The sequence below is a fragment of the Neurospora crassa genome, linkage group VII, assembly GCF_000182925.2.
Source record: "Neurospora crassa OR74A linkage group VII, whole genome shotgun sequence".
NCBI lineage: Eukaryota > Fungi > Ascomycota > Sordariomycetes > Sordariales > Sordariaceae > Neurospora > Neurospora crassa.
The window spans coordinates 1,857,664-1,879,037 of NC_026507.1; the positions used below are offsets into that span (position 1 = coordinate 1,857,664).

The 21,374-nt window shown below is 50.6% G+C and overlaps 9 protein-coding genes across 9 annotated transcripts; 6 read left to right on the forward strand and 3 right to left on the reverse strand.

Annotated features, from left to right (window-relative positions):
- Nucleotides 1-1,860: 1,860 nt before the first annotated feature.
- Nucleotides 1,861-3,010, forward strand: NCU17215 (hypothetical protein). The gene is made up of 2 exons (XM_011397062.1): nucleotides 1,861-2,029; nucleotides 2,091-3,010. The coding sequence occupies exon 2, from the start codon at nucleotides 2,183-2,185 to the stop codon at nucleotides 2,807-2,809; it is 627 nt and encodes a 208-aa protein (XP_011395364.1). The 5' UTR covers nucleotides 1,861-2,029; nucleotides 2,091-2,182; the 3' UTR covers nucleotides 2,810-3,010.
- A 417-nt stretch (nucleotides 3,011-3,427) lies between these two features.
- On the forward strand, nucleotides 3,428-4,733 carry NCU06086 (regulatory protein suaprga1). Its single transcript, XM_954455.3, has 2 exons — nucleotides 3,428-3,980; nucleotides 4,041-4,733. The coding sequence occupies exons 1-2, from the start codon at nucleotides 3,631-3,633 to the stop codon at nucleotides 4,513-4,515; spliced, it is 825 nt and encodes a 274-aa protein (XP_959548.1). The 5' UTR covers nucleotides 3,428-3,630; the 3' UTR covers nucleotides 4,516-4,733.
- A 517-nt stretch (nucleotides 4,734-5,250) lies between these two features.
- NCU06085 (LCCL domain-containing protein) lies at nucleotides 5,251-7,556 on the forward strand (the record flags this gene model as incomplete). The annotated part of the gene is made up of 1 exon (XM_954454.2): nucleotides 5,251-7,556. The coding sequence occupies one exon, from the start codon at nucleotides 5,251-5,253 to the stop codon at nucleotides 7,447-7,449; it is 2,199 nt and encodes a 732-aa protein (XP_959547.1). The 3' UTR covers nucleotides 7,450-7,556.
- On the reverse strand, nucleotides 7,249-8,977 carry NCU06084 (hypothetical protein). Its single transcript, XM_954453.2, has one exon. The coding sequence runs from the start codon at nucleotides 8,726-8,728 to the stop codon at nucleotides 7,685-7,687; it is 1,044 nt and encodes a 347-aa protein (XP_959546.2). The 5' UTR covers nucleotides 8,729-8,977; the 3' UTR covers nucleotides 7,249-7,684.
- Nucleotides 8,978-9,346: 369 nt separating this feature from the next.
- NCU17216 (hypothetical protein) lies at nucleotides 9,347-10,628 on the forward strand. The gene is made up of 2 exons (XM_011397063.1): nucleotides 9,347-10,178; nucleotides 10,256-10,628. The coding sequence occupies exons 1-2, from the start codon at nucleotides 9,888-9,890 to the stop codon at nucleotides 10,271-10,273; spliced, it is 309 nt and encodes a 102-aa protein (XP_011395365.1). The 5' UTR covers nucleotides 9,347-9,887; the 3' UTR covers nucleotides 10,274-10,628.
- A 448-nt stretch (nucleotides 10,629-11,076) lies between these two features.
- NCU06083 (hypothetical protein) lies at nucleotides 11,077-13,532 on the forward strand. The gene has a single exon (XM_954452.2). It carries the CDS (start codon nucleotides 12,611-12,613, stop codon nucleotides 13,355-13,357), a length of 747 nt encoding a protein of 248 aa, XP_959545.1. The 5' UTR covers nucleotides 11,077-12,610; the 3' UTR covers nucleotides 13,358-13,532.
- A 1,245-nt stretch (nucleotides 13,533-14,777) lies between these two features.
- Nucleotides 14,778-15,534, forward strand: NCU06082 (hypothetical protein; the record flags this gene model as incomplete). The annotated part of the gene is made up of 2 exons (XM_954451.3): nucleotides 14,778-14,965; nucleotides 15,027-15,534. 2 exons carry the CDS (start codon nucleotides 14,778-14,780, stop codon nucleotides 15,532-15,534), a joined length of 696 nt encoding a protein of 231 aa, XP_959544.3.
- Nucleotides 15,535-15,817: 283 nt separating this feature from the next.
- On the reverse strand, nucleotides 15,818-17,934 carry NCU06081 (hypothetical protein). The gene is made up of 2 exons (XM_011396934.1): nucleotides 16,871-17,934; nucleotides 15,818-16,767 (listed from the first exon to the last, which is right to left on the reverse strand). Exons 1-2 carry the CDS (start codon nucleotides 17,443-17,445, stop codon nucleotides 16,185-16,187), a joined length of 1,158 nt encoding a protein of 385 aa, XP_011395236.1. The 5' UTR covers nucleotides 17,446-17,934; the 3' UTR covers nucleotides 15,818-16,184.
- A 300-nt stretch (nucleotides 17,935-18,234) lies between these two features.
- NCU06080 (hypothetical protein) lies at nucleotides 18,235-19,820 on the reverse strand. Its single transcript, XM_954449.3, has 2 exons — nucleotides 19,461-19,820; nucleotides 18,235-19,399 (listed from the first exon to the last, which is right to left on the reverse strand). The coding sequence occupies exons 1-2, from the start codon at nucleotides 19,483-19,485 to the stop codon at nucleotides 18,357-18,359; spliced, it is 1,068 nt and encodes a 355-aa protein (XP_959542.3). The 5' UTR covers nucleotides 19,486-19,820; the 3' UTR covers nucleotides 18,235-18,356.
- Nucleotides 19,821-21,374: the final 1,554 nt, after the last annotated feature.

A 21,374-nucleotide genomic window follows, 5' to 3' on the forward strand; every position in this document is an offset into this window, starting at 1 on the left:
TCTGGTCAATCTACCTGTCAACGTACTATTCTAGAGAACCCGCCTCATGTGTGCGTGTTGTTCCCCTTTGCCGACCAGTTAGTCGCCTCTCCATCTATCCGTCCATCTTTTGTCACCACTACTCGAATCTGTCGTTGACATTTCCCCTCATCTTGTCCCCCTTCTCTTTCTATCTATAGGGAGACATACAACCTAACACAACTTCTGTCCATTCATCTTCCCATGAACTTGATTCACCTAGCTAGCTATTGGTGTACCTTGGCGGTTCGGGCTGCCTGCGCGCTTGGGGTTCGTGCTTCCCCTCCTTTTCCTCGCCCCATCCTTCAGTCTTCTTTCTTCCATTCTCCGGCTAGCTACCTGCACATGTAGTAATCCACAAGGAGCGGGAAGATCGAGCCAGTCGATGGAAATACCGCGTAGATAAATTAGGTGAGGGGGGGATGATAGGTAGCAGAGCTCTAATGAAAGTACCAGGCCTACACTTCTGCAACCCGCTCTCAAAACAGATGGCGGTTTTGTATAAGTTGAGATATTTGAAACTTTGCTCGAACGAACGAACGACGAGTACATGTACCCTGCCCTACCCTACCCTACCCTACCCTACTCTGCCATGCTATGGTCATGCCGTACCATGTCAATGTTTTTCACAGCTGTCTTGCCCTGCCGAGGAAACGGCAGGTAGGCAGCAGGGATTTCTTCCTTATGAGGTCTCTTTCCCCCGGCCCGATCCTCCTGTGTGTAACCTGAACCCTTTTTGTAAGCGCGACTGAGTGAAGAATGTCAGGCAACGAACGTAACGAAGGATTTACACGCTGAAATCTGGAGACCAGTTAGTTTTGCTCGGGGCAGCTCGAGGCTTGCTGCATGAGACAGACATGTGCAGTGGACACTGGTACAAAATAGTCGGGGACGCATACTTGATTGTGTGACGAGCGTTTGTTTTGGTTTCTTGGTGTTTTTTTCCTTTGGTTATTTATTTTTTTTTTCTTGGGGGGGGGGGGAGGCCGGTAAATAGACAAGACTTTTTCTTTTTCTTGGCAAGGGAAGATTAGGTTGATGTTTTCGAGTCTTTGTGTACCAGCAAACATCCGTGGCCTTGGAAGCTGTGGGATTCATTGAAGCTGAGGGTTACACAAGACCCAAAAGGGTCTGCGGTTCTATCCAATGTTAGACGCTCACGACTGATGTTCAGGCCAGACCCTATAGACCCTTTCCCGTCTGCGCCATACAGCCATTTTGACACGATGCCACATGCTGATATCCATTCCCCCTTCCCAAAACCTTTCGCTCCTCTAATGATGAAGGAACTGTCATGCGATTGGAGAACCATTTAACTTGCTTGCCAAACGTGAAACTCAGGATATACGGCTTGCCGGAGCTGCACTGCATAGCTACCTACCAACCCAAAGGCCATGCACAAGTCACAATGGGCACGACAGGACGGATGGACGGACGAACGACACGCGCGAGACACACACACACACACACACGGGAAACAAACCCTGGACTGGACTGACGTCGAGTTTATCCATTGCATCCATCTATCCATCCATGCCATGTGAGTCGAGTCCAGTGCAGTGCAGTTCTCCTCCGAGTTCGTTGAAAGTAACTGACAAGCCACAACCGACGCAGGCAAACTCCAGGCAGTTCCCCCAAAATGATAAGTAGTACGTCAGCCCCCTATTTCTCTGGCAAGCCTTTATGGGTGAGCGTTGGAGTCTGAAACAGACTAAATCATTCTTTATTATATTCCCTTTCCATCTTCCATGCTTTCATGCACTTCGATTGGTGTTGTCTATGACCTATATCACCTATCAGCGAGGCAGTCGCATTAAACATATCTGTTGCACTGGAGAGAATTAGACGCTGGCTTTGTCTCAGCCAACTGTGCTTTCGAGTGTTAGTTGTACCAAGGACGGGTTTCGGACCGGATTATGTGTGTAGGTGGGTTCGAAAAAAAGAACGAGAATCATTCCACTTGGGCTTCCAAGCTGGACTCACTACTTACAAGCTTGTTAACAATCTCAACGTGAGTACCGGCTCTTCCCCAGTCATACCTATCTCCCATCATCCATCTCACCGTTGATTAGCATTCGCAATCTCACACATCTTCTCGACCATCATCATCTTGGTTGACTTGACCGGGCACACACTACGGCACCCAAGACCAGAGACGAAGCAAATGTGCACCTACAAGACCCACATCCGCGTGTGCCGCCGGTGCAGCAGCGAGGACACAGTCCTCATTTCAGAACAACTCTGTTCCGTAGCCAGGAACAGCGGCAGCGGCATCTTTGGCTCCTGCCTATCCGGGGTTTCCGGCCAACGAGATCAGACGGGGTACAAGTGCTGGCAATGCCAGGACGAAGCAACCCTCCCGGCATCCCGGTCTCGAAGCAGTAGTGGCAGTGGGAGTAGCACCTCGAGTGGCAGCACAGGCGGAGGACCAAGGAGGAGGGGGAGCAGTGTTAGTGTTAGTGTACCCATTGGAGCGCAAGGTGTGAACTCCATGTATGGATACAACAACAATAACAACTATCACCATGGAGTTGGAGGGGGTGGTGGCAGTGGTGGTGTTTATGACAGGGGGCAGCAGCAGAGACGGATCTCGGTATCAGGACAGACGACGACGACGACGACGACATTGATGATGTTGCAAGGACAAGGGAGGGAGTACGTGCCTGGACCGGCAGCATTACCGGTATCAGAGCAACAGCAACAGGGACAACAACAGGATCTCGAAAGGAGGTTGAGGAGGATGGGGAAGATGAGGGCAGACTTGGGGAGATATGATGGGCGGTTCATATAGATCAGATTGTTCGCGTGGGTATTGCTGGCATTGGTCATGTCATTTGTCGTATCGATCCGAGGCATCCAAGGCACTCGGTTCCTGGCAGCCATGTTTGTTAAGTGTGGATCCAGTCGAGCCGATCTGGACCCTGGAACAGAAGAATGCTGGACCCTTTACTTGTTGGTAGAATAGCTAGAACTTATAAAGGTGTTAAGTGGTATGGCGTTGAGGAAACAAATCGTAAAAGCAGACCATCAGTTCCGTATATAGTCGACTAAAATAAGCTATTGATGAACAATTATCCTCTGGGCGCGATGTGAGTAGTCGAAGATGGAGCTGGAGGTAGGCCGCCCGTTGTTACGCGCACCTGAACCTCAACTGAAGACTGACAAAATTTTAGTGGGTCCAAAGCGTCATTGTGGGGGAACTTCCGCTAGGTGGGAGCTTATCGGCTGGCGCTACGCTTTATCGATGGGGTTCTTGCCTCTTGTCCCCGCAGCCGGGGCCTCATTGGATGGTCTGTGCTCGGCATTTTTTTGCGCTAGCTACTGCAGAGCTTTTGAAGATTTCTGGAGACGGGACCACTCAGCTGCTCTCGGCACAGGTTCGTGGAGCTTTCAGCGAGCGGATCCAATGATCAAAACCATCCATCGTGGATTGTCATCGAATTTCTCCATCACTCACGTTACCCATCTTTTCGTCTCGCTCCAGTCTTCGTCCACTCACTTACCCCAGCTTCCGTCCTCGACAACACTCCTCTGTCCCAACGCGCAACAACACGATCGGACCCGAATTTCCAATCTACAGTCAACAAACTACCCCCCACCAAATCCGTCAAGATGATGTCTCTTCGTGCTGTCGCGCGCACCACTGCGCCCCGTGCTCTCCGTGCCGTCTCTGCTTCTCCCATCACCCTCGGCCGCGCCACCGTCCGCGCTACCAGCAACGTTCTCAGGACCCAGCTCCCCCAGAAGGCTTTCTCGACCACCGTCTTCCGCGCTGCCGCCACCGAGATCGACTCTGAGCTCTCCGAGAAGCTCTCCACCGAGATTGGCTATGAGCAGGACATTGCCTCCAACGAGCCCGTTCCCGCCACCGTCAAGGATTTCCTTGAGAACGGCCCCTTTGAGCTTGTCGATACCCCCGGCAAGGAGGACGTTGTCCTGAAGCGCACCTTTGGCAACGAGCAGTAAGTTGAACCCCCAACATGACTTCGATCAAGAACCATGCGCTGACCAAGGTACGCCAGGATCACCATCTCCTTTTCCATCGCCGACCTCCAGAACTACGAGCCTGGCATGTTCGACGAGGACACGGCTCTCGGTGACGAGGAGGGTGCCCAGAACGAGGAGGACATGGGTGAGGACGGCGGCGCTCCCGTCCGTCTCAACATCGTCATTGAGAAGCCCAGCAAGGGTGCCCTCAACATCGACGCCGTTGCCCAGGACGGCTCCATTGTTGTCGACAACATGTTCTACTACCACGACGCCAAGCTCGCTCACGGTGAGAGCGCCGAGACCCAGCACGCTGCCCAGGCTGTCTACCCTGGCCCTCCCTTCGGTACCCTCGACGAGGATCTCCAGGTCCTCATGGAGCGCTACCTCGAGGACCGTGGCATCAACCAGGCCCTTGCCCTCTTCGTTCCCGACTACCTTGACATGAAGGAGCAGAAGGAGTACCTCAGGTGGCTCAACAACCTCAAGGGCTTCGTCGATGCCCAATAAATGGGGAGAGATGAGATACTGTCACGAGGAATGGAAAATCCAACAAGGAAAAGGCGAGAGGATTCGAGGCTGCGGGACGGCTTTTTGATTCCGCAGCTGATGTATGACATGTACCTGTAATTATATCCCACGTTTGATATCACGACTCCATACCAAAATTTGTATAATGCAACAGAAGCCGATGGGAACGGGTTGTGTAAGGATGAAGATGCTGTAATAGGACCAACGTCCAAGTGGACAAGACAGTTTTTAAGTTGATACAGCACCAGAGATATGACCGCAAAGGGTCCAAGTCATGAGGTGGTATGGCAAATCTTGCCCATTCTCGTTCTATGCCATGCTACCCTTGCTCGCCTTGGAAGCCAGCGGTCATGCCATTGGTTGAACTGGGGTCACTGATCTTTTAGCCCAGCTGAATCGAACTTCAACTTTGTCCATCTCCTTTCTCCGTCTTACCTTTTTTCCGTTGCAGAAACATTATACTTTGTCAGAATGTGCTTGTGATATGACATCTTTCTAATCAATTTTTGCGTTCGTTTCCGAGGATTCCGGTTACATTCATTTCATTCGTACATTTTGTCCTTAATTCACGCAGTCACTGCAACTCAATATTCGCATTGTGGTGAACATCTTGCCTCAGAACACCATCAAACTGCAGACACGCAGTCAGAACCCGCTACTCAATACCTAACCTTTACAAACGCCTCTAAATAGCACCGTTGATATGACTACAACATGGATCTGAAACACGCACACCAGGCCCAGTACAGCGGCGTACACCAAACAGACGACGATGACGACTATCATCCCCCCCTACCTGTCTCGAGTTCCTCCCGGACCCAAGCCAACGACGACCACCAACCATCAGAAGACGAAGAAGCCCAACTGCTATCGACAGAAGACTACATTGAGCAATTCGAATTCGACGACAACACCGACACATCATCGCCACCTTTCTTGACGACCAAACACTCGAGATCTAATGCCAAATCCCGACTTTCCCCAATCTACCGCCTCTTCACCTTCCTCTCTGGCTCCTCCCACCCCCACCGGCAAACCCTCACCCCTTTCCTGCTTCCGTCAATCCAATCGCTTCCCCGCCTTACACTAGAACGCCTCCTTTCCCATCCATGGCAGCGCGCCGCTCTGTTATCTACCGGTCTACTCCTTTGGCTCACCATTCTTTCTGTTTCCCTGGTTCAGTCCAAGGGTACTCTCCTCTACGCGGATGGAGAGGAGGGAGGAGAGGTAGTCAGACACCTAGACTGCGTCTCAACCTTTTGGGGACCAGGCAACGAGTGCGGCGTCGACGGCGAGCGGTGCAAGCCCTTTGGGAACGTCAGCTTTGCATTTCGTTGCCCGGCGGATTGCAGACAGGTTCAGGTGCTGAATCCGAGGTGGGTTGGGGGGCAGGAGGTGGTTTATAAGCCTTGGGTAATCGGTGGCGGGGATTATGGAGATGGTTCTGCTGCTGGTGGTCTAACTGCTGCCAGCACGGAGACGGAGACGGAGACGGGGACGGGGACGGGGATGGGGACGGAGACGAGGGTATACAGAGGTGACTCCTTCATTTGCCAAGCAGCGATGCATGCCGGTGTCATCTCCGATTCGAAAGGCGGGTGCGGTATGGTCAAGCTAGTAGGAGAATACTACTCCTTCTTCGGCGGAGAAGGAGGCGAAGGCATCTCGAGTCTAGGATTCGACTCGTATTTTCCCATGGGCTTCACCATCCATCCGGCCTTAACTGGCCCGGGAAAATGTCCCCAAATGGAAATGAAAACAGCCCGCTCCCTAGCCCCAACCATCCTCCTCACCTCCCTGGTATCCGTCCTAACCACGTCCGCCACAACCCTCTGGTTCACCAGCTTCATCGCCGTCTTCGTCCACGTCGGCCTCATCTCCGACCCGCCCAATGTCTCCGGCCCCTCCGACACCATCCTCCCCCAACTAATCTCAATCTTATTCGAGCGCTTGCTTCCTGCAACTTTCACCTCGGCCGTTTTGTTTTGGACCTGTTCGCGCTCCACAACCCTCGGCGCTATTCCCCCTTCAGCAAACTTTGAAAAAACATTCCTCTGGCTCGGCAGCCTATGGATAGGCGCCCTCTCCAACTTCACCCTCGAGTCCTGGATTCCCCTCTCCCGTCTGAGCGCGCACGACCTTTCCCACCAACCGGGCGCGGTGGCAGCTCTCGTCGCGATCGTGGCCGTTTTGTGCCTGACTATCGCCTACCAGGCCTACTCTTTTTGGCTTGAGGGCAGGGTTCTTCCCTACCTCGCCCTCTACGGCGTGTTGCTGGCCGGCATCGCTGTCGGCGCGGTAATTTCCGTGACGGGGTTAGGAACGCTGGAGCTGCGAATCCATCACTACGTCCTTGCCCTCCTACTACTACCGCTGACGAGTATCCAGACGCGTCCGGCGCTGGCGTATCAGGGGTTACTTTTGGGGTTGTTCATCAATGGGATTGCGCGGTGGGGGTTTGACTCGGTGATGCAGACGGCGGAGGCGTTGAGGGGGGATGATGGATTGTTGGGGTCAAGCTTGGTGCCCTTGGTGGATGGGCAGCCGTTGGTTTATCTTAGTGAAGCTCTGGTTGAAACGCCGGAGCTCTGGAGTATCGCTGTTAAGTGGAAGGGGATTAATGAGACGATAGAGGCGTTGGTGCCCCAGATACACGGAAGGGGAAGGGAAGAGGCGGAGAGATTGTGGGGGTTGAGTGTTATGGTTAATGATGTGGAGAGGCATAGAAGGTTTTTTGCGGAGGAAGCGCTGGAGGATCAGGTGTTTAGGTGGGAGAGAGATCCAAGAGTGGTGATGACGCCGGAGTATTTCCGGTTTGCTTTCTTGGGCGAGGATGGTAGGAGTCTGGATTACTCGGGGGCTGGGACATGGTTTGGAAATGGGACCTGGAGCTCTGGCCCTGAGTATTATTGAGGCATGCCGATATTCGAATGATCGGCACAGTAATGGTATAATTTTCTCGAGTCAAGCATATGATGTTTCGTTTCTTGATACATCTTTGCCGTTTTCCGAGAGCCCAAAACTCTCTACACTTGGTGTTCTGATATGCAAGGACCCGTATTAATGTAAGCCTCGCCGGATCGACCCAAGCTTCGAAAAGAAGGTGAAGAGCACAACATCAACCCGCCCTTTTTTACACGTCAACCCCCTATGTTGACGTACCAGGGATACTCCCCTTCTCCCCTTTGACTATCGTATCGCCCTCCTCCAACAGCCTCCCCACATCCTCTCCTCCTACCCCCTTCTCTTTCCACCGCTCCAACAACCGCCTCGGCATCTCCCATTCCCTCACCGCCGCCTCCTTCTTTCCTTCCTTCATCAACGCCCTTAACCGTTCAGGAACCTTGACTACTTCCCTCGCCAACTCTCTCGTCCTATCCCTCCTCTCTTTCCTTTTCCTTCGCTCCTCCTCGTCCTCAATGCCATCCAGATCCCTATCCTGCTCTTGCTCCGTTTCTCTGCGTCTCACGGCAGCATCTTCATCCCCACCACGACTCTCCGACAACCGCTGCCTAAGCTCCCCTCTGATTCCACTCGCAAGCTCATACACCTTTCCCAACACAGCATCCAGGGTGCTGGCCATGGGGTCCAGCTTATCCCCCGTCAGCGCGTTCGGATCAAACATGCTGGTGCGCATCTTGCGTATGGTTTCGGTCGCGCTGATCAGCTTTGAGTAGTTATCGTACACGAGCGCCTTCTTCTCGGCATCTAAAGCGCGGATCTCGGATAGGATGCGGGCGTACGTCTTGAGGAGTTCGGCTAGCGTCGACGACTGCAGGAGCTCTGCGAGGTACGGTTGCGCCGAAAAGTCGGGGGAGTCAAGAAGGGGCGAGGCGGGGATGGAGTCGAATGAGGAGAGGGATTGCTGAAAGCCATTGTTGGACGGGTCGGGCGATGGTGGAGTGGAGGTTACTTCGAGGATCGGGGTCGAGGTCCCCGTGCCAGAGGCCGCTTGGGATTTTTTGAGGTTGTAGTACTCGCGAAGGGCGGCGCGGTTGGCGCGTTTGCCGGCGGCGGCGGCGGCGGCAGGGGCGGCGGAGGGGTTGGGCGAGCTCGAGGCGGATCGAGGCACGTCAAGGCTTGGGCGCGTGGAGGAGGTGGGTGTTGTATTGGAATTGCTAAAGGCTTGAGAGGAGTTGACGCGCCGCGCGAGGGGCGTCCCTGTATCGCGCGGGGTGGCTATTGTTGACATGTTGGAGTTGTTCTGGCTGGCACTGGTCCAAAGTTCGAAAGGGTGCTGCGAGTGGCGGGGTGGTGTAGACGTGCGTATATAGCCGGTTGGGGGTCGATGATGGATCGATATCTCTCGCAGTGCGTGGAAGCTTGAGGTTGCAATGACAAGTGATTGATGAATCTGTAATGGCTGCGCCGGTCTGGTCAGGCCCGAGTATTGTGTGTATCGCGATGCTGGAGGTGGAAGTTTGGCGATGCCGGATTTGGGACTGGAGAGCGGGCGGGAATGAGATGACGTGGAGCTCTGACCAACCTTCTTAGGTGCTAACTGTCCCCTGACAGACATAGCGGCACTCAATCGGTTGCGGCTGAAAAGGTTAGCGTTCATGCTGCAGTGGAACCGCACTAGAACTCAGGGCAATTCAGGGCTGCGTTAGCGCGGTAGGCGCGTCACAGCGGCATGTGTCTCGGACCCGCCCATTCCCCAGGGCCCTTCCCCGCACCGCCCGCAGCCATAAAGGTTCTCAAAAAGATCCCAGGGGCAGGCAGGAATCAACACCCGGACGAGTCGACAACGTTGGGAACTGAACCTTTCCCCAATTTTTTTATCTTTGAATCACATTTCATCCCTGTGAACATCTCGCTCAGCCTAATAACACATTCGGATCCCCAATCGATGAGCACAACATCGGAAAATGATGCTGACCTCTTCCAGTCTAAATAAGCTACATCGAACTGAGTATGGTACCTACCGCAGATCACTGTGAGATATTCAAATCCATCCCATCAACACCTATCAACGGCTTCAACGGCGCCCAGCTGTTGATCGACATGATCGGCCATGGACAGGCCAGCAACGACTTGGCAACGTCCACGGTGGATCTCGTACACTACATCCAGACCTGATACACTGCGACGAACTGAAAACAAAATCACACTACCTATGCAGTACTTTCCTTACTTGTACCGTACCTACTCTTTTCCATACACCAAAGACGTAAAACTTTAACCAACTACCTCTATCACCACTCCACACTTTTCCACGCTTTCGTACGCATCCGGTCCAAGCACCTGGCAGCACACTGGCCACTCACTTCTTATCACCCACTACTTTCTCTGTCTTTGCAATACCGGCAGTCGCAATTCCAACCCTGTTCATATTTCCCGGTATTGATTTTATGGAATCGTTCATAACCACACATACCCCATCTCTCATCAACAGCCGGCCATGCGCATTTGGCAGACTGGTCCCGGCGGCTGCTGATGAGGTGTATGCGATTGTGGCGGGGTGGCTGTTCGTGTTGCTCGCAAGGGTGGTTGCACGAGAACAAAGTCAATGTGAGAGGGGCGAAGAGGTCCGTTTGGAGATAGGGGCTGTGAAAGACTCGCTGTTTTCGAGTCAAAGGTCCAAATCAACCGGCTTACAGGGCGCTCAGAATGTAAGCGGAGTGATTATTGGGACGGGTGATGTAGGTACTCGGCTTCTGTCACACTTTTCATGGTTGACAATCCAACTTCGTTGACAAGGACGTTAATGAGGTCAAAGGCGCCCCAGGCTTCTTAAACTTGGCACTTCAGGAACTCAGCGCTGGAGTAAATATCTCGTTTAGGCAGGGCGACGGTGCCAGACTTGAGTTCGCCAAGGTGCTGCTCCATATTGCAACCGGAGGCGGTGGCACCTTGTCTTGTCACCGCAGAAGATGATCTCTGGGATGGGGGTACGACCAAAGTACGGATGTTACGCCCATGGCGAGCTAAACGAAAGGGGCCATTTGGAATTTCGGGCGGCGGTGGGATAGGCTAAATGGAAATTGGTTTGGTGTTTTCTTGAGAATTGCTGTTGATGCTGATAGCGGGCTTGTGAGTGGAAAGGGTGAAGATCAGCCGATTTCATAGACCTCAACTCAATTGTTTGGCAACTTGTTACTGACATTCATCATTACGGCATGTTGTATGTGTTCCTGAGCACATGCGAAACGTCGTCTTCAAGAATCACGGTGTTCCTAGCCAGAATATGCGATGCGGCCCATGGTACAGGTTTGGTCTTTAGTCTTCATCCCAAAATGAAGTTGAAGCTGGCGATTACTCAGGGCACAAACAATAATTTATAAGCCCTCCAAAAGGACGTACTGACTCAGCGATGTGGAAGTTATCGGCGGGCGGGCGGAGGGCCGGGCAGCACCGTTCCGTTACTTCTTTTGGTGATCACTTGCGGAAGATGCGGACCCGGCCGCGCCAAGATCTGCAAGGTATCCATTTCGGGGCGCAATGGGAGGTGGATGGTGAGATGGATCTCTGGGCATGGGTAGGAGGATACAACGCTCGCTGATTGATCCGACTTCTTTCTAGTTTCATCAGACCTTAGGAGGGGGCTTCTCCTGAAGCTGAGGCAGAAGCAGTGCAGTCCATCTCCTCTCCTTGCAACCTCAGTTTCGCACTTGCGGTCTCAAACTTGCAACACCCTCCCGCCATCGAGGATTGAGTTCCCGTCCTGATGCCCAAATCAGTAGCCAGCGATACGGATGGAAGGGCGAGATGGATACAGCACCCATTCCTCGATCATCTCGTCGGCATCATTTCCTTCCAATGTGTCCTGAGAAAAGGATATATTCGAAGCTCAATGACGCTGTCTTCAAGCGCCATCTTCTGCAGCGCCCTCACCGTTAGCTTCTCTCCTTACGGAACACGCTAACTTGGGTGAAGGCTGTTCTGTATGCTGTTCTGCTGTTTGTTTTCTTACCCATCTCTTTCTGATCCATTGTTTGGTTTCACCAGAGGTTTCTTCAAACGTTTCAAGGACTTTCGAGGGGAATTGACAGTTTGAATGCATGTGCAGGTTTTCCCCCACCCATTGGCCGCTCATTCTCAAACGGGATGTCCCCCCCTTTTTTTTAAGTGGTCCCCGAACAAGCATATGCCAAGACTTGAGACATGTCAACAAAAGACCCCAACACCACCCATCTTGTATGCATCAGAATAGCCTCCTTGATGCAGCTCAAGTCTTATTCTCCGCCTCAGCGATTACCCATGTTTTGCCTGTCGACAGAGATATGGATTCGGGCATCGCCTCACGGAGTGCCGGAGTTGAGGAAACCCCCTTTCCCAGGAAAGCGAGATAACTAGACCAGCCAGGGCCCAGTTGTGGAAATTGCACGATCCCGTACCTGCGTTTTGGCGAACAACCCAAAAAGCGATGCATACGAGGGTCGAAGATGGCTACCTACCGAGCTAGTAGGGTTGTACACTATTGACCACCACTTCGCCACCGGTGCTCCACGAGTCAGTTCAATTGGTAACCTTTTTGGGTGGATAGGTGAGGACGGGGGGAGGTGAAGATCAAAAGAACCAGAACCTGCTCATGTGGTCCAACTCTTCAACCCAAGTGCACATCATCTCATATGGGAAAATACAGCCAAATATAAACCAGATGAGATCTTGAGGAAATCATCGGTGGAATGGGTTACGCACGCACCCCCAGCTACGCCCAAGTTACCATTGGATAGAAGCACACTATGGCGGTGTGCGGGCAGGGGCGTGTGTTAGTTTTTTAGCGGAAGAAGCTTTCGGCTGGACGACCAAAGTGCTTCGAATTCCGAACGAGACCCTGTGCTGGTCACTAGCCAACACCCCCTGATAATGAGCAAGGCCTGGAATAGCATATGAGGGAAGAAAAAAAAATTGACGATATTCTAGACCCCGATAATTACCGGTATATCCCGGATCGACTACGTGTATAAGAACCGTTGGGTCTGGACAGCAAATCCATAAACAACAGGGAACTTCTCAACAGACTTTGACTTCAAGCCCCAAGCTTCTAGTCTCTCAAGCCATCATCACTTATCAATCATCTACTCTCTCAATATTATAAGACTTTCAAGTCGAAAAAGAAAGAAACAAAAAAATGGCCCTCTCAACCGAAGTTAACATCACCGTCAACCCCCCCTACCACCTTCGCGACGGCGCCACACCTTCCCACTTCACCTCCTCCAACCTGCCCTGGATCACCGGCACATGGCACACCACGCACTCGACCAACTCCGAAGAGCAATCAGGCAAGCGCAATGCGCGCATCTGCCTCAGCCTGATCCGGGGCACCAACTCCGTCTCTTCGGATTCTGAGGGTTCCGACTCGGATATGGAGCCCGACAAGGACCGGATCCTCGCCGTCCGCTCGTACCAGAACCTGCACTCGTCGGCGATCCAAGACGTCGGGCAAACCGATCTCTTCCTCGACGAGCTGGACCAGGGGTTCACGCAGGTGAACGGGCCCATTATGCGCCAGCGGTGGGAGATCATTGCGTGGGGAAAGGAGGGACAGCTGGAGGAGTGGATGAATGATGACGGCTCGGGCTGGATCGTGGACAACTCGGGGGAGGCCAGGCCGGATTGGAGGAATAGCTATGTGGTGGTGTACATCGGAAATGACCTTGGCAAGTTGAGGAATGTGGGCGAGGGCACGATTGAGATTTGGGATCGGTTTGGGCCGAGTGGACCCCTCAGGGAGGAGACGGTGGAGAAGATTAGGGAGGCTTTGCAAGCGTTGGGAGGGAAGGATGAGCGATTCGCAAAGTTGGCATCAAGGTTGCAGAGGATGAGGATGGATGAGGGGAGGAAGAGTGAGGATGATGCGAGGATAAGGGCGTATTAAGCAGGTGGTATGACTTGGGTATAGGCTCTAGTTTGGGTTGAGACTTGAGGGACCAAGCGAGGTGGATTGACAAAGACAAAATGCGCGCTGTAGCCGCTGTTCGAGTTGATCATGAAAGGATTTTGAAAAAAAAAAAAAGGATTCTTGACTTGTAAGTTTGGACGATGCTTTTAGTTACCTACCTACTAGAGGTGATAATGTGTAATAGTAATGCATTGGTTCGAACATCCTGAATGACATATCGAGTTTTGTCCTTTCTTTTGTTTCGAAATATCTCATGTGTTTCCTTTGCAGTGTGGGTAATACAGTACCTACAAACGAGATCTTAAAGTGTAGGAATAGCCGTCCTTGCCCTTAGTAACTGCTCAACTTGGCATCGTAAATGTCAGTGTCATGACGGGGCAGGCTCCAGAATCTGGACAGACACTTGGTCACTGCCGTCATGGAATTGTTAATAGTTGGCCGCACTTGTGGACAAAGAACGTGGTACGTGAAGTCAACTACCTAGGTAGCATTAAATGTATCGAAAAAGAATGCCAGAGCAATACCTATCCTGAAAAAGAAAGAAAAGAGAAAAAAAAACGAGACACAACCACCGTTCGAACCAGTCACCTCCTTTAACCCTACCCATAATCCCATTTTACCTCCGGAGATGGCACAAAAAAGATACAAAAAATAACCAACAACCGCTCAATCGATCACCGCAGTCGACCATCTAAACACCTCAACCTTTTTTTTTATTGATTTGTTATCTTACCTTCTTCTGTCGCTGCAGATACTAACAGATCCCACTTGCAAGCAAGTGGTCGCGGTCTACGATGTGGAACGCTCTTTGGGTTACTTGAATGTACATCATCGTTCCCGAACCGACAGGTAACTTTTTCGAAGGTTTGAGGTGTTGGGACGGTTGACCACTACGCCATCGGCCAAGCGGTTGTTGGTGAAAGAGCTACCGACCAGGTGGACTAAAAACCCCCGTCGGGCGCCGAGTCTGGTCTGGTCTGGAAAGGTGTGGCGGCAGGCGCGGGTACCTGGTGGACAAGTAAAGGTAGTCACGGTGTAAGACATGGGATAAAAGAGGTAAGCTCGAACAACATCAGACAGCAGCCTGGAAGTGGAAGTGAAGGACCAGAACTCCCGCCGGAAGGAGTGATGAAAGACAGATGACATGTAGCAGGTCACACTTCAACCAAGGAAGTTTGCAACTACTGTCTGTATGGCCTGTATTTCCTTCCATGTCTTGATCGTGCTTGACTTCCACTTGCCTTTTTGATCCATGAAAAACCTAGGGAGTTTGCAGATTTTTCTTGTGTGTCCGAGTCCATCTCATCTGATCACATCCCATCCCATCCTATCCTTCGGACACTCGCACCAGAAAGATCAAAAACACTCCCCCAAGTCCACCGATATACACATCATCATGCTGCTTTACATTGGCGCAGTGTTCTGCGTGGTCACTATCGCCCATGTCGTCCCACCTCATCACGTGGACTTCCCCCCCACCGCCAATTTTGCGCATTTGTTCAACCCCCGGAGCGCCGACTTTCAGCGGAACGTTAGTATTGTCGGACTGTCTGCCTCTACTTCCGCGAACCGACCTTTCATCGAGTAAGCGTTGTCTTTCCCAATTCTGTGAAGCTACCTTTGGCTGATCTAGTTCCAACTCCAGTTACAACTTCAATCTGACCGCAGGTCCCTTTGCCCCCGCCGCCTATTGTCACGCCTCCATCTCTACACCTGAAGCCAACAACCTTCTTACCACAGACTGGATTCAGTGTGATCTGCCGCCGTTGGACTCAACCGACACCAAGTGGAAAGATAAGGCCACTCGGACTTCCTACAGTCAACATCAAGGGGCAAGCAAAGTCGGCAAAGCAGATGCTGCAAGCAGAAGCGAAGTTACCCGAGCCTCAACAGCCTTCCGATGGACCCAGAACCCTGAAGGAAGCGCCACTCTCGATATTGACTCAAACGTCACGGTTGCCAGGGACGGCGACGGCAACAGCAGAGGCGTCATCATCCGGCAGCAGGCTGCCTACGACATCCCGGCCGAGGATATTGTTGGCCACGCTGAGTATCGGGGACCACAGGAGGTGAGTGCTCGGGTACAGAAGATGGAAATCTGTGACGATGTCGATGGAATCAAGACTTGCAACGAGATTGGCAATGCTGCATAGTGTGCCACAGCAAAAACGCAGTGAAGAGACTCAAAAGAGTGCCCGAAAGGCAAGGACATCCCCAAAGAAGGTTCTTGATGATATTGATTTCATCAATCCTGTACTCCGCGGCGCTTTGTTGACTATATGGACGATATCCGCTAAGTCTACACCATGAAATTCGATGTTCATAGCACTTGTGCTTTTTCACAGCCACCAGGTCAAATTACCCATCGGAGGTTAGCCGAAGGATATGATCCAAAAAGAAATTGGGTTATTCAGCCTTCTTTTGTCGAAAATGGGCTGGAAGGATCTGCAACTTATATTTGCAAAATGGTTGGGGGTGGCACGATGTTGAGATCCAGCTAGTCTTGGAGTGGATGAGGGCGGCTATCAAGAACCCAAAGTTGCAAACTTATTTTCCTCTGTAAGTACGGAGGGAATGAACTTGAACAACGTCGATAAGCTAACCATATCCTGAACAGGAAGTCACTCCGAACTCAGAGGCCTTTCACTCACGTAGAGAAGTCGCTGTTGAACACATACTTCCAAAGACACTTTCCACCGCTCGCCGCTCATACATCCCTCTGTACCAGCCATGAGAGTAATCTTGCCTTACCCTTAAGAAATCTCCAAGACTACAGGCGCAAGTGATCCGAATCCCACGTAAATCAAACCCTAACAAATTCCCAAACCGTTCCCTCCTCTGGATTCGTTGCCACAAACGCCCTTCGTTCCTCCAAAAAGTTGATCTTGTGCAACTTCTCCCAATGCGTTACCATCAAATACCATCCTTTTCTTTCCAGCGCCGGCCTCACAGTCATGAACTCCCAACCCTGATGCCTGTACACCCGCGCAATGATATTCTGCCACATGTCGTGTCCCAAAAAGGTTCCCGATGCCGCGTTGCGGAAGCCGAGCCACCCCGCATTTTCGACGCAGTGCCAGTGCCAATTACATTGGCCCTTGACGATGCAAGGCTGCTCGGCCCCGCTGTTGGGGAAGAGATAGGGGTCAGAACCTTTTTGATCAGTGAGGCTGATCAGATCTGGGTCAGGGACGTGAACTAAAGTCAAGTTCCCGTCTATCAGAGTCAGCGCTCGGCCGGTCGAGGCTTCGAGGAGGATAAAACTTTGGTTGGGTTGGGGGTCGGCGTGGCGGGTGTAACGGGAGGAGGAGGGCGGTGGCCCGGGTTTTGATTCTTGAGCCGCGGCGTAAGAAGGAGAGGTGGGAGCACTTTCGTATGCTGGCGCACTGAGAGATTGGAAAAAGAAGACGTAAGTAAGCGACTAAGAAAGCAAGAAGGAGGACGACGACGAATAAGAAATGGCGGATGGTGAAATTGTTGAAGACGAACTTCATATACGACGATGAGCCAGAGGAGGTAGATGAGGAGTCGCTTGGGCTCGACTCTGATCTCTCTCCTTTTTCTCTTCTTCTCGTCTGTGCATTTTCATGAAGCCTAGCTCCTCCTTCTCCTCCTCCTGAGCCAGCCAATGTCTCACTCGTCTGGCTGGTGTGCAACTGTAGGTTTCTCGCGCTCAAAGTGTTGGTAATCGTGTTCCTTCTCTCCCGGTCTCGATTCCGGTTTTCGATAATTTGCCGTTCAATTTCATCGTGGTACAAAGATCTCCATTGGGCCAGAGAATCATCAATACGCCCGTCATGATGATCAGAAGAGTCCATTTCATGTAGGACCGAGCTGATGGTCTGTAGGTTTACCCCTTCAGCGGCAACGGTATGGGCATCTGAGGAAGTGGGGGTGAGAAAGCCGTTGCCGCTAGTGGTGGTGGTACTTTCGGTGAGGGAGGAGTAGGGGACGCTGATGTCTGATTGGGCATCGTCGTCATTGTCGTCGTGGGAATTGGGGTTGGCATTTCCATCGATGCTCCCATCGGGTGTGCAAGGGAGTATTGGTCGGCTTGAAGTCATGTTGGACTATTTTCTGGGGTGGTTATGCTAAGTGAAGGTTGTTGTCCGAGGTCACCCACTTGATCAGATCGAGCTGGTCTCTAATTTCCATGTATAAGGATTGAGTAAGTGAAGATAAAAAGGCACAGATCAAAACCTCCGAGGACGAGCAAGATAAGTAGGACAATATATACGCAATAGGTATACAGGTAGCATCCACCACCACCACATGGACCGATGTCAATCCTTGTCCAAGGCGGGGTTGGACTTTGGGCGGCCAAACAAACAGCGTTCTCGGGGGGCGGCTGCTGCATACCTTTCTGCATATAAGCGACCGCGGGAAATACGGGATTGGCCGCAGATTATGTAGGTGTGGTGTTGCTTCATCGGGGCCTCTCGCTTCGTTTGTTGGTTTTATCTTTCTGGGATTCTGGACGTTGAAGACCAACAAATGAAGGCCGATCAGATTGGCCGCCCTGGATTTTGGGTTGACGTGTGGGCCGCCTGGCGGTTATAGACTTAGGTGCGAAGTAAAGAATATCACTCAAAAGAGTGGGAGATATCTTATCTACGTAATAAGAGAAGAGGCCATGCTTGAAAAGGGACGTGGGGAAGCTGGGTTTGTTTTGGAGATGATCATGAAATTCTCTCTTGTCGAAGAGCTTCTTGGCATCAGTCAAGGCTGCAGAAGTGGCTTGTACAGGCATTGCTTTCGCACCACTCGCCTTCATTGTCCATGGACCATCTATGCAACTCTCTTTATCGGTCGTGATAGGCGCAAGTATTCTCACAAACTGTCGGTTCTTTTTTATCATGTACTCGCTGTATTGAAACGTCGGATAAGACGTCATACACATATTGCAGGAAACTGGCCATTCAATACATTAACATCCACAACTGACTTGACACAGAACTCTATAGCTTCTGCTTTGTCACTCCTCGCTCCTCTCAACCCCTTCCGTCTCCTGAATCCGATAAACATACTTCACTGCACTCGCCTTTCCATCCTTCAACCTCTCCAATCCCTCTTGCACGCCCGCCAATCCTCCCGGGAGCACCTCCGTCCTCTGTGCCTTAAACCAGCCCTCCTGCAATCCCCTCGCCATATAGCGATACCAAACATAGCCAAAGTCCTTCTCATCCTGGTGCACGCTACCAACCAGAGTAGTACTCTGCTCCACAAAATCAGGCACACCCATCTTACCAAACAAGACAAAAGTTGCCTTGGCCCTCACCTCTTTATCCCCCTTCTTCACCGGCTGCGAAAGCACCTGCGCCAGGTGCTCCGGCGTTCCCTTCTCTGACACCGCGTCCAGAGCGTGCAGCAACGGCCTGCCGTTCAAAGCCTTCTTGATGCCCTCAACAACCGCCTGCTCGCCCTCGCGGTAATCAATCAGCACATCGCCCTTGTCCTGGTCCAAAAGCGGCGCAATGCGCTCGCCACCTGCGCGCCCGGCGATGCAGATCAAAGGGTGGATGTTACTCCGCTTGGCCAACTGCAAGGCATAGTACCCGACAGCCGACGAAGCGCCGTAGATGACCAGCGGGGTGTTTTGGCGCTCCTCATCCGAAACGGCCTTGACCCACGGCTCCGGCAAGCCCAAGCGGGAGAAGAGACCGACGGCGGCGGTCATGGCTGCAAGCGGCAGAGCGGCGGCCTCCTCAAAGCTGGTTTCCTTGGGGATGTGGAAGGTGGTGTGTTGCCATGCCACGGCGTACTCGGCCCAGCTGCCGTGGGGGGTCAACATCTCGTGGAATGCGGCGACACGGTCACCGGGTTTGAACTCCCATACGCGCGAGCCGACTTTTTCGACGATGCCGGCAATGTCGTCGCCTTGGTTGAGGGGGGGCTTGTCAGGCATCATGCCTGGAAGCTTCCAATCTTTGGGGTTGCAGCCGCTGACAATGACGCGGATGAGGACTTGGTCGTCGTTGGGTGAGGGGATGGGGGAGTCGATGATCTGGACTTTGGGTCCTGAGGATGAGTGAATGTTAGTTTGTTGGTGCTTTTTGCGGTCTTCTTGGGTCAAACTTGCCGTCGGCTACGATAGCTTCCTTCATCTTGGCTGATGTATATTCAGATGGATTGGTTGTGAGTTGTTATGTTCAAGCTTGGTCCGGTAAGTATTGGTCATGGAAAGAGCTTCGTAAGAGTTGGTGTATAGAATATGGGAGTTGGAATTATATTTATATACCATGAAGCACCACGCATGCGCGAGGTAAGGGCCGAGGGGGAGGGAGGATGTCCAGCATTCACACCGAGGCACCGTGGAGACTGGGAGTCGTCGATTACCAATTCATCACGCGTAGTGTGGACTCCGAATCCCCGATCTTGTTCGATCGAACCGGGGATTCCATTTGTGCATGTGTAGAAGCACAATAAGTCTCCGAATAGCACGTAATCCACACACGGGATGACATAACCTCCATTACCAAGCTCCAGAACTATTCTCCGGGGGGGTTGCCGACCCCGACTTACCGTTCGGAATTTGCTTGGCATCATTACCATTCCCACACTCAATCGCCTGTGCAGTCTTGGCAAGAGGTGTGTGTGCGTGCACACACACACACACACACCGTACTTCTGTATTGCACAACTTCGTTAAAATTCATTATTTTACAATAATTTCTATATTAATTTGAAGCTATTTCAATGTGCAAAGTAATTACAATACTAGTAATTAATTAAATTTATTACGATAATACCTCCTAAGATAATCCTTAATTTAAAACCCGCCGGTATAAAGCAATCCCGTACTCGAAGCGGTATATTAATAATCTACTTCGACGAAGATTAAGATTAAGAAGATCCTAACCTAATAATTCTATAACGCGCCTTATCCCGCCCTAAAAAGAAGAGTTATAAAACCGAGTAATTTATTAAAATTATTCCTAAAATTATTCTACCTAAGAAGAAGGTTACTTCTATTAAGATTATTGTTAAGAAGATTATTATTAAAAAGATTACTATTAAAAAAGGGAAGGCTATTGCGCTAGAGTTAGAATTAATCCTAGTCCTAGTCTTAGAACTATTATCGTCCCTCTTTAAGCTTGTACTACCCGTTGAGATTTTTAGTAATAAAGAGGATTTTATTAATAATAATAAGGTTGAGTAATAGTTCCCTATCCGTTTTATTCCTAAGAAGTAGGCTTTTAATATTTTATTTTATTTATTGGGCGATAATAATAGCGAAGTAGCCTCCCTAACTAAATTAATTACTTTAGTATTATTGGCCTAACCCTATACTACCTATAAACCGGTTACTATAGTACCGCTACCGCTACGTCCTAAATATTCTAATTCGATACGGGTTTAATTTAATATAGTTGGTTTATATATTATTATTAATTATATTAAATTACCCACTATCGAAGAACGTAATTTATTTAGAGAGGTTGAAGTTAAATAAAATAATAATAAATTTTATAAATAGCGGTTTAGAATAATATTATTTAGTAAGATCCTATATATATAGTAAAGTTATATAGAAGATATTATTAGCGATAATATAGCCGTAGGGATAAAGTAGTTAGTCTCTTTGTATGATGTTATATATACTACTACTACCTATAATAATTGCTGCGCCCGGGTTATTATATATAATAAGATTATTCTTAGGAAGGATTTTTATAACAAGTATAATAATATTGAGTATGAGATTGTTATAAAGTTGTATTTCTATTATATTAGTTAGTACTACTATTTTATTATATTATTTAAATTTCGGTTAACCGATCTGCTTACTAATAAAATCCCTATTACCCTATCCTCCTATAGTAGTATACCTTCTACTCCTACCCCCTCTCGTAATTTAATTAATCCTTTTATTACCCTAATCCTACAAGCGGTCGATACACTATTATTACGAGGGTTACGGACTTTAACTAGTACCAAAAAATTTAAATACGTTATAATAAATATTATATTAGTAGAAGTTAAAAAGAATTTA

What these genes read in the sequence shown, in the direction of transcription:
- NCU06083 (XM_954452.2), top strand. Translation starts at nt 12,611, where the DNA reads ATGGCCCTCTCAACCGAAGTTAACATCACCGTCAACCCCCCCTACCAC.
- NCU06081 (XM_011396934.1), bottom strand. Translation starts at nt 17,445, where the DNA reads ATGACTTCAAGCCGACCAATACTCCCTTGCACACCCGATGGGAGCATC. An exon ending in GGCTCATCGTCGTATATGAA is followed by an intron (nt 16,768 to 16,870) that starts GTTCGTCTTCAA and finishes CCAATCTCTCAG; the next exon opens with TGCGCCAGCATACGAAAGTG.
- NCU06084 (XM_954453.2), bottom strand. Translation starts at nt 8,728, where the DNA reads ATGTCAACAATAGCCACCCCGCGCGATACAGGGACGCCCCTCGCGCGG.
- NCU06080 (XM_954449.3), bottom strand. Translation starts at nt 19,485, where the DNA reads ATGAAGGAAGCTATCGTAGCCGACG. An exon ending in GGAAGCTATCGTAGCCGACG is followed by an intron (nt 19,400 to 19,460) that starts GCAAGTTTGACC and finishes ACTCATCCTCAG; the next exon opens with GACCCAAAGTCCAGATCATC.
- NCU17215 (XM_011397062.1), top strand. Translation starts at nt 2,183, where the DNA reads ATGTGCACCTACAAGACCCACATCCGCGTGTGCCGCCGGTGCAGCAGC.
- NCU17216 (XM_011397063.1), top strand. Translation starts at nt 9,888, where the DNA reads ATGGAATCGTTCATAACCACACATACCCCATCTCTCATCAACAGCCGG.
- NCU06086 (XM_954455.3), top strand. Translation starts at nt 3,631, where the DNA reads ATGATGTCTCTTCGTGCTGTCGCGCGCACCACTGCGCCCCGTGCTCTC. An exon ending in CGCACCTTTGGCAACGAGCA is followed by an intron (nt 3,981 to 4,040) that starts GTAAGTTGAACC and finishes AAGGTACGCCAG; the next exon opens with GATCACCATCTCCTTTTCCA.